The sequence below is a fragment of the Perca fluviatilis genome, chromosome 18 (genome assembly GCF_010015445.1).
Source record: "Perca fluviatilis chromosome 18, GENO_Pfluv_1.0, whole genome shotgun sequence".
Classification (NCBI taxonomy): domain Eukaryota; kingdom Metazoa; phylum Chordata; class Actinopteri; order Perciformes; family Percidae; genus Perca; species Perca fluviatilis.
Window position 1 is genome coordinate 27,863,838 of NC_053129.1, and position 9,551 is coordinate 27,873,388.

Here is a 9,551-nt window from a genome sequence, read left to right on the forward strand (position 1 = left end):
GTGGAGCATGAGCCAAGGAAGAACCCATTACATTGTGGAGCCAATCGGAATGACGGGCATTGTACACAATTTATTTTCACACTTTCGTATTCACTGCGAGATGAAGAGGGTGTTCAAATGGTGACGGAATAATCGGAAAAATGTGTTTCCGACTGGGAAAACTCAAACTGCATTGACATTGTGAGATAGGGCAAGTCAGTGTGAACACAAATGTATTTAATGCAAGTTTACCTTCACAGTAAGTACTTCAGACTTCAACTTTAATCTCTGCTGAGCTGCACCAATCACTTCTGTGTTATCAGCGACACACTACTGCTACTCTACTCCATGTTTTTAAAGTAAACTGACAGGTGGCATGAGCACACTCTCGGGGACATGGCTACCGGTTTACTGCCTCTAAACGGAATATCTTATTTTCTGCAGCCCTTTATTTTTTTTTAGGGCTTCTGCCAAGTAATCATTTTGCTTTATCACTCTACTAGAACTACAGTATGATGTCCTGTGTCTTACCCCACCTTCAAAAAAGGGAGAAAAAAAAGTGTGCTACATTTCACTGTTACTAATATATTGATAGCTAAATTATTAATTCAAACAAATTCTCTTAATTCTCACCTAGTTTGCTTGCTTGCCTTTTTGTTTCCTTAAACTATACAAAGAACCACAAAAGTCCTTATTACTATATGTAAAACTAATTGTTTTCAGCATTTTGTAGTCAGCATTTTAACCGTGTTTACTCCAGCTGCTAGCTAACGGTAGGCTAACCTTACCTGCTGTCGAGTGTAGTGATAACTAGCGTCCCGTGCTGCGATGTTTCAATTCCTTCTAATGTCTGTTTTCGGAGCATCAGAGAGAAGCACAGGTATTTAAGTGGCACCTAATAAGGCACTTGCTATTCGGTCCGGTAGATAATTGTCGTTAAGGTACCAGTGCCGTATTAGCACCGGGTCTGTGCAGGTGCGATGGATCGCGTACAAACCAATAGGGTGTCGGAATGGTATATGTTTATACTTCTCATTCAACCACAATCAAATTCACTCTCTCCGGATGCCGCGATTTATCTGAATAGGTTGTTTTTTTGTGTGTGGTTTTGAACGATGACGAGTCGGAATGAAAACAAGCCGAACTGAAATAGGAGTAACGAGGCTATTTATAAAATGTAAGGAGTAGAAAGTACAGATTATTGCGTGAAAATGTAAGAAGTAGAAGTAAAAAGTCTGCTGTAAAATAATTACTCCAGTAAAGTATAGATACCCAAAATTTCCACTTAAGTAATGTAACGAAGTATTTGTACTTCGTTACTTGACACCTCTGCCTTTAGACGAGTAGATTTCTCCTCAGATTTGTGTATGTGTGTGTGTGTGTGTGTGTGTGTGTGTGTGTGTGTGTGTGTGTGTGTGTGTGTGTGTCTCCTTCAGATGACAGTTTGGATTAGTTCTGTGCAATCAGCTATTAATACAAAACGCTAGGGCTTTTTTCTCAAAGTATGCCGCTTGTCTGTCTGTCCTTTTTCTTTCCTCTCTTAGACGTCAAACTCCTCCGTTACCTGGTCATCATCTGCCTCTTGGTACAACAAGCAGTGGCTTTTATACATCTCATTCTCCTCCTCTTTTTTGATTTCGGAAGGTTTTCAGAGATTCCCAGTCGATCTCATTATAGAGACGTTCCAACAGATAGCGGGGGAAAATATAACTCCAGAAGGTTGTTGCCAGTAGAAGAAAAGATAACAACGTTCCTCATATCAGTGCAAATAACTTTACTGCATTGTTCTTGTCACCTTCTGACAATCCGTCTCATCTCCTGTGGGGTGAACACCATGCAAGCCTTTCCTCTGTGCAGTAATGTGTCAAATAATACAAATAGTAAGCAAAACTAGGTGTCACTTTGTTCACTCTGGTAGTAAACATACTGTACAGGCCACTTCAGGGAATTGTGAAGTGATGCAAACAGAGACCAACCTGAAGTGTTTTGTTATACTTTACAAGGAATCTCTTTCACCGTCAAAAATGTCACAGATGACAATCTGGACTTCTCACAATCAGTGTTGAATTTTCATCCCACAGGTAGGGATGCTAGCAACACACACAAGCATCCTTCTTGAAAAAAAGTTCACCTGAGCATTCAAGTCAGTTTAGTGGTGATGTATTTGCCTTACTTTTGTGAATTCTGCTCTCTCTCTTGTCAGGACAAGACATTTTCACCTCAAGGTCCATTTAGTTAGCCTGACAAGCCAGACCCACATCAAGATGTTGGGTCTGGGAACCCACCATTGACAGTAGGGATGCACCGAATATTCGGCCACCGAAAATTTTACATACTTTTATCACCGAAACAATACGGCCGAAATGTTGTGATGACGCAAACAGAAACCGCGACCTGCACGTGTGTCAGTACCCGATCTGTTCCACCTGCAAAGCGTCTCCTAAGCAAAGAGGTTGAGACAAAAACAAATGAAAAGTACGCTCTTAGAGTCTGTCAGCACACGTTTCAGTGAGATCTATTCGGATCCTCTGCACTTGATCGCGACTGTACTTGATCCGCGTTATAAACTTGGATGTGGAAATAAAGCAGGGCGCACGAGAAATGATCCAGGCCGCGATGGATGCGGAGAACCCGCGTGGAGACGGAGAAGCGCACGGATCAGCGCCCAGCGCAGGAGGAGATCAGAGCACAGAAAAAAAATAAATAAAAAGACTCGTCTCTCTGCACCAGATGAGGGGCATGCACCCTCGTTGTCCGATATGTTCAGTGAAATCCTGCAAGAAAGTGCCTCAAATAATAATAATAATAATAATAATAATAACAATAGGTAAGCTATTCTGTTCTTAGGCTACTATATACTGTATGTGACTATCAGATTGTAGCCATATTTCTGCTAGATATTTTTTTAATTGAACTTTAATATTAATTTATACAATTGCAATGCCTTGATTTTGGTAAAGTTAGTACACAGTCATAGCCATAAATGCAATGGTACTAATAATTAGCATAATTTCTTTCGGTGTTTTGGTTTTCGGTGTTGGTTTCCTCTTTTTCGGTTTTGGACAAGAATTTTAATTTCGGTGCCTCCCTAATTGACAGGGCTCAATCCAAGGGGCGGGATAAACTGTTGTCTTTCAAATTCCCTCTGCACGCAATAGGATCGCTCTACAACCAGGCAGAGCAACTAAGAAGGTAGTTGATAGATTAAATGTTTGCGGTATCCGGTCGGCAAAACTCCAAACACATCTTCCTTCCTTTTTTTAAGAATGATTTCAGTGCCGTTCTTTGTTCTTTTCTCCAAAAAAAGCTCAACTCCAAGTCTTCCAGAAGACCGCTGTTCCCAGCAGCAGCAGCAGCCATAAGCCCGCCCACCGACTCTATACACAATGTGATTGGCCTGACCAGAGTTTGGTTTTCCCAGCTCGCAAGCCAACGGAGAGTGCCTAGACCGCCCTGGCTGCAAATTAAATTTGCTGCCTCTCTGATACGTATATATACGTCATATCACATGATACAACAATGTTACAAACCTGCAGCTGTCCATGAAACATGGAAAGTATGTTCCAGCCAGCCGGACAGGTGAACTGGGACCCTGTTTCCCGCAACGAGAGTTGGTCATCTGTCAAAAAAAAATTAGCATTCTTAGTTCAGTGTCATGGAATTGTGGATGTTCAATTTTGGGTTTTTTTGTTCACTTTAAAGGACTTTTCCTCTTTGTTGGTGTAATCAGGTGAAGAAAGGTGAAAAACTATCTTAACTCAAGATCCATTGAGTAACTTCTCTGGAGCTTTAGATCTGCGTATATGCTGTTTCCAAAGTCAAGGAAGCAGTTTGAACTGTTCAACCCAATATGGACTAGAGCTGTAATCAGGCCTTAAAAGTACGGCCCGACAAGGCCCCTCCCGACAGAATTCGGCCCGAGCCCGACAAGTACATTTTGATTGACAGCTTTTTAAAAGCCAAACCCATTTACAGTCCGACATTATTCAAATGTGCACACGCACACAGCTCTCTGCCTTTTGTCAAGAATGAGTCATTTATATATTTTTATCATCATTTATTCATGACTAATGTAGGCTATAGGCCACTTGGAAGTTGGAACAAAGAAAGAAAATAAGTCCTCCAGTTGTGCTTATGTTGATAATAAACCTTTTCAGTTGACTTAATAGTAGAGCTGGGCGATTTTTTTCCCTAAAAAAAAATCTGCGATTTTTTTATAAAAAACTTGATTTACGATTCGATTTTTTAAAACAAAATAACTGCGAACTGTAAATATATTTTAAAAATATATATTTATTGTATTTAATTAAATTGCATCAACATAAACAAAATTGCAAAGACAAACCCTTTCTCTAACTGAAAAGTCACTTTGCAGTGTGCAACAAAGATTGTTCAACATCCAAATTATTTATACTTTATTTGGATTGAGCTAATAAAACAACAAGAAATCCTGAGGTAACTTTGAGTAGCATATCCGTTGCTATGTAGAGGGTAATTGCCTCCGTTATGGCTTTCCACCTTGCCCCGCTCTTCTCATATGGTACACTGTTTGAAAAGCTTTGTTGAAGAGTTGTTTGCTTTGCAAACAGGGTGCTAGCGCTAACACCACTAGAGTGGTTTTCTTTTCGAAGAAGGCAACACTTCTCCCACTCAGCCGCATGTTTTCACTTGAAAGTGATGGTTCGGAGTAATTCACTCTAGGCTGCTTTGCAGCTTGACCGCGAGCCAAACAACCCCCAATCAGCTGTCTCCCGCTTCTTATTACGTTGGTCGAGTTAGCGTTATCAGGTGGTTAGCTTACAGCAGGCGCTAATGGACCCACGTTTATATGTCGTAAATAAACCCATTAATAATGCCTGGATTGATACCAAACGGCTACACTAGTACAAATATGTTATGAAATTATAAAACGAGGCATTACAAATTTTATAACTACCCCAGAAGTATATTTATATAACACTTGCCTGATAGCTAGTCCTCACGGCTGCTATAGCGCGAGATCCTGCGACATCACGCGAGATCACAACATATATTGCCGGAAGAGACTACCAAGCAGGAAGCGAGAGAACAGCAGAATAGATCAAGAAAATGGCAGAGTCAGAGGTGAGCATCGAACGCGACAATTTCGAAGGTCGACCGTACCTATTTGAGCCTGAATACACAGACGAGGAGCTACAAATAATGGAGGAGAATCGGAGAGCTGCAGAAGAGGCTGCAGAGATCGCGGAGGTCCCAGACACACCAAACAGATGTGCAGGCGACTGGTGGTGTAGCTGTGGACAATGTCAGCCCATGGCTACAGAGGAAGAGTGTTTGTGTTGTCGGGAGTCGGACGTGTTTCGCCAATGCCTCAAAAACTCAGAGGCATGCTGTGTCACAGCAATGGATGACTTTCCGGCACTAATAAACCCAGCTGTTGTACGGACATTTTTTAACGTACCCAAAATCAACTGGAAGAGAAGATCTGTTCCAGAGGGACCCGACGGACAATTATCTGCAAAGTAAGTACACAAATACTCATTTTCGTCAGTGCTCTAATCAATTTTTGTGAATCTCAAATTACATTATATGACTGCCCCTTTATTGCTCTTGCTTTCTTATTTCCACTCCTAGACAGTGTAGATTGGTGGCATATCGGATCGTCTGGGAGTGGGGCTTACAAGGTGAGCGTCTGGGGCGCAAGGAGAGGAGAGTCATGCCTAGTTGTGTGGTGACCACAATTAGGACCAAGTACCCGTCCCCCACCGGCGATTACAGAGGTTTTCAGGAAGCAGAGGAATTATTGAGAATTATCTGATTTTGCCAATAATGTTATGTAAATAATGTAAATTTTTACCCTAGAACGATGTCAATGTCAATTTTGTATAAATTTTATAAATAAAAGTAGTTGGTAAGATGTATAAAGACTTATTTATTGACAGAATGATATACAGAACTACAAAAAACATGGGAATAATAAATCAAAACAATGGATTGAGAGACTGTCGTACACAACAAATAACAAAATTTCACTGTGACTTGAACCGAGATGTGGATTGTTTCAACAGCTCTGACTTGTCAGGCCTAGGCACAGGGGCAATGTTCTTTAGAAGCCTTTTCCGGCGAGGCGGAGGACGGGGGCCAATCTTCAAGATTAATCTCATCCCTCATCTTCAGAGTGTGGTCCATGAGGTCTTGGCGGAATAGTTGCGCACCTCTCTCATACACGGGCCTAGCAATCCACTGATGACTGGCCTTTGAGTAGGCAAATGCAAATTGGGGTTGTCCTATAAAACAAAATGTAATAACAAATTAGGTAATAACAGTGTAGGTGTACATATGGTCAAGTATTTGCACAAAGCACAACAGATTTATCTATTTTTGTTCTGTAGCTGACATTCCAAAATTCACTCAATTTCACTTTCAGGTCTTATTCAGATCATTTTAGGATAGCAGTGATTTTAGTAGAAGATGTAGGCATTTACCTTCTTTTGTTTTGGCCTGCTCCTTGCCAACATTGGCGTTGTGGTCCATGACCGCAAGTTGTGTTCTGGCCAGCATTGCGTCGTATGAAAAGTGAAGCCTTTTCTGAGTATACTTCAGCATAGACGAATGAAAAACTTCCAGGGACCCTGTGTAGGTGCAATGCAACCCCATACAAATATTAGCCATAAACATGATAACGTACTTTTAAAATTATATTTACAGGAGCCTCTTTAGATTGTGTACCTGAATGTCTTAGAGTGAAAGTGCAGCAATGCTTGTGTTGCAAAATAACTTTTGTCATAGATCTAAAATAAAATAGATTTTAGGGGGAAAAAAATTTTGTAGACATACCTGTGTGTTTGAACAGTGCCATCTGCCGCAAGTCTCGCAGTATGTTATTTTCCAGGACTATACTTTTTAAAGCCCGGTATGCTGGGGAATCCACGGTCATCCACCTTTTCCTCTGTTGTTCGTTGGCTGTCAGAGGGGCATGATGGCACGTTTGTTGTATGCCGTCTTCCTCCCATCTGTGTATGCCAACAATGTGTTGGATCATGGATTTCCACCGATGCACACACTCCTGGAGGGGATATAGGAGATAATCATTGACAATTTTTTCTGAATGTTTTTGTGTAATATTTGGTCCTATACCACCACTGCCAAATGATAACAGAGAGTTGTTCTTACCTCACCATCTCCGTGACTGGAGCTACAAGACCAGTATAAGTGATTACTTATAGACTTCAGCCAGGTCATTAGGTCTTTATTTTCCCTCGTTTGCTGCATTGACTAGCTTCTTCTTGACACCTAAATGAAAAAACAAGATGGATTTATTACGATCAGCATTTTACCAAATGCACACAAGTTAGAAAACATGGTGTGATATTGTTAGTTCTTCTGGTAGGCATAACACTTACTCTTGTTGACGTGCCATGAATCAAACTCGTGCCGAATGCCACTGTAGGTCTCCCTCATAATTTTACGTATCGATGGTGCTCTATCAGTAGTGATGACACCGACATCCACACCCATGGTCAGGAGGTGATCGAGGCCTCTTTTGAATCCCATCGCCTCCATGGCTACTGAACTGGAAGCCTCCGTAACCTATGGAATAAAATTTTCATTTGACCGACCATAAAAGCTGTGAAGCAATCAAATACCCACACCTTTTTGTGGATTATTTTGGAAATGATTGATGCATGCTGGTTTACCTGAACTAATTCAAAGTGGACAATCTCCTTTGTGGCATCATCCATGAAGGAGTAAGTCGAATACTTTGCACTGAAACCTATAACAAAAAAGTATTGACATTAATACAGATGAATGCAAATTAATATAAATGTTTTTCTAAAGTTTACTCACATTACTCTAAATGCTTACCAGGGCTGTCACACCGCGCATCTCCAGCCAAGGCAATTTTTTCTTCTGTGTCAGCGAGTTGTTTCAGGCGTTCAATTTCCTGGTCCTGCTGATTTTTGTACGCATGGTTGATGATGTTCAAAGTTTATATTTAGGCAGGAGAGAAGCACATTATGCACTCACTTGTGAAATGATTACAGGACCAGCATGAGGGGGAGGGCATGATGCTGATGTAGCCCCCAATTCCTTGCGATGAAAAACAAATTCAGCATACAGTAAATTCAGTGATCAATTACAGTGACAAAACCTGCAATGCAAAGCTGGTGTAGTGTATTACTTTGATAGCCTGTATTACCTCAGAAAGATTCCATGTTGGGGCGCGCGGCCATGTATGTGCCAGACGAAGGCCGCTGGGTACGTGGTCTAACTACAGCTGGTTCCGGACTCAACAGGGATAATGGTAGGCCAAAGGACAGGCTCTTAGATGTGGACTGTCTCACACTGGTGTCCTGGCTCTTTGTGGGGGTAGATTGAGGCAGTCCAATCATGTCTGATTCGTCAATTACCACCTGGCCAGACTGTTGCTCTCCAGCCTAAAATGTGAAAGACATTCAACACAGCAATGTATTACAAATAAAAATTATTTAAAAAAATTGACGTGGTATGACAGGACACAGTTATTGTGCTATGCCTATCTTTATGTCCAACACACACGTTCACCCCCAACCATCTGAGCTTACACAATAGATCAGGGTTGTTCTACTTTCCTGAACAACAAAATAAGCTTGCTCGATTTTTCCAATGACTCAAAAAAGAGACAAATCTACAGTTGTGAGGACATTTTGAAAATGGTAATGCAAAAACGTTCGACATTTTATGTTACTTGTGACTGCATAGAAACACCAGGTATTTCATTATGCCCCCTCCCCCAATCTACCTCTACACAAACACGTTATCAGCAAAATACTAACTTACCTCATCTATGTCCGCTGCCGATGGTCCCACTCGTGGAATAGCGTTCCTTTTCAGAAGTACTCTAGTCGACTTTTTGGACTCCTTGACTTTACTAGGATGATAAAAGTCGTCATCATCGAAATGTCTGCTACACACACGGTAGCGCTTCTTTTTTAGCGTCTCGAGTGGCGTTGTGATGTCCATTTTGAGAACGACAAGCCACTGTTGTAGAAGCTCCGGGTTTTTGTATCGAAACGGCAGATCATGGAACGTCTCTGGATTGAACTTTTTAGCTTTTAAACCGCAGCCAGGATATATACAACTGCATGGCATCTTGTCCTATGGCCTCACGCTGCAGTAGCTGCTTCTGCTGTTCACTCGCTTCTTGATTCTTCTTTACCATTCTTCTCTTCCGGCAATATATGTGCTCTGTGCGGGATCTCGCGGGATCTCGCGCTATAGCAGCCGTGAGGAGTATCTATCAGGCAAGTGTTATATAAATATACTTCTGGTGTAGTTACAAACTTTGTAATGCCTCGTTTTATAATTTCATAACATATTTGTACTAGTGTAGCCGTTTGGTATCAATCCAGGCATTATTAATGGGTTTATTTACGACATACAAACGTGGGTCCATTAGCGCCTGCTGTAAGCTAACCACCTGATAACGCTAACTCGACCAACGTAATAAGAAGGGGGAGACAGCTGATGGGGGTTGTTTGGCTCGCGGTCAAGCTGCAAAGCAGCCTAGAGTGAATTACTCCGAACCATCACTTTAAATGTTGAAACAGATT

The 9,551-nt window shown here is 41.4% G+C and overlaps 2 protein-coding genes across 2 annotated transcripts; both read right to left on the reverse strand.

Annotated features, from left to right (window-relative positions):
• Positions 1 to 5,933: 5,933 nt before the first annotated feature.
• LOC120546228 lies at positions 5,934 to 8,173 on the reverse strand. Its single transcript, XM_039781010.1, has 9 exons — positions 8,159 to 8,173; positions 7,987 to 8,049; positions 7,825 to 7,909; positions 7,656 to 7,732; positions 7,362 to 7,548; positions 7,132 to 7,251; positions 6,796 to 7,024; positions 6,444 to 6,590; positions 5,934 to 6,245 (listed from the first exon to the last, which is right to left on the reverse strand). The coding sequence occupies exons 6-9, from the start codon at positions 7,228 to 7,230 to the stop codon at positions 6,043 to 6,045; spliced, it is 678 nt and encodes a 225-aa protein (XP_039636944.1). The 5' UTR covers positions 7,231 to 7,251; positions 7,362 to 7,548; positions 7,656 to 7,732; positions 7,825 to 7,909; positions 7,987 to 8,049; positions 8,159 to 8,173; the 3' UTR covers positions 5,934 to 6,042.
• On the reverse strand, positions 7,333 to 9,196 carry LOC120546429. Its single transcript, XM_039781354.1, has 4 exons — positions 8,779 to 9,196; positions 8,222 to 8,396; positions 7,656 to 7,732; positions 7,333 to 7,548 (listed from the first exon to the last, which is right to left on the reverse strand). Exons 1-4 carry the CDS (start codon positions 9,088 to 9,090, stop codon positions 7,333 to 7,335), a joined length of 780 nt encoding a protein of 259 aa, XP_039637288.1. The 5' UTR covers positions 9,091 to 9,196.
• Positions 9,197 to 9,551: the final 355 nt, after the last annotated feature.

Coding starts and splice junctions, on each gene's coding strand:
- LOC120546228 (XM_039781010.1), bottom strand. CDS start 7,230: ATGCAGCAAACGAGGGAAAATAAAGACCTAATGACCTGGCTGAAGTCT. Junction 7,025..7,131: donor CCAGTCACGGAGATGGTGAG/GTAAGAACAACT, acceptor TATCCCCTCCAG/GAGTGTGTGCATCGGTGGAA. Junction 6,246..6,443: donor GCAGGCCAAAACAAAAGAAG/GTAAATGCCTAC, acceptor TTTGTTTTATAG/GACAACCCCAATTTGCATTT.
- LOC120546429 (XM_039781354.1), bottom strand. CDS start 9,090: ATGCCATGCAGTTGTATATATCCTGGCTGCGGTTTAAAAGCTAAAAAG. Junction 7,733..8,221: donor ACCAGCTGTAGTTAGACCAC/GTACCCAGCGGC, acceptor TTTTTGTTATAG/GTTTCAGTGCAAAGTATTCG. Junction 7,549..7,655: donor TCCACTTTGAATTAGTTCAG/GTAAACCAGCAT, acceptor TTTATTCCATAG/GTTACGGAGGCTTCCAGTTC.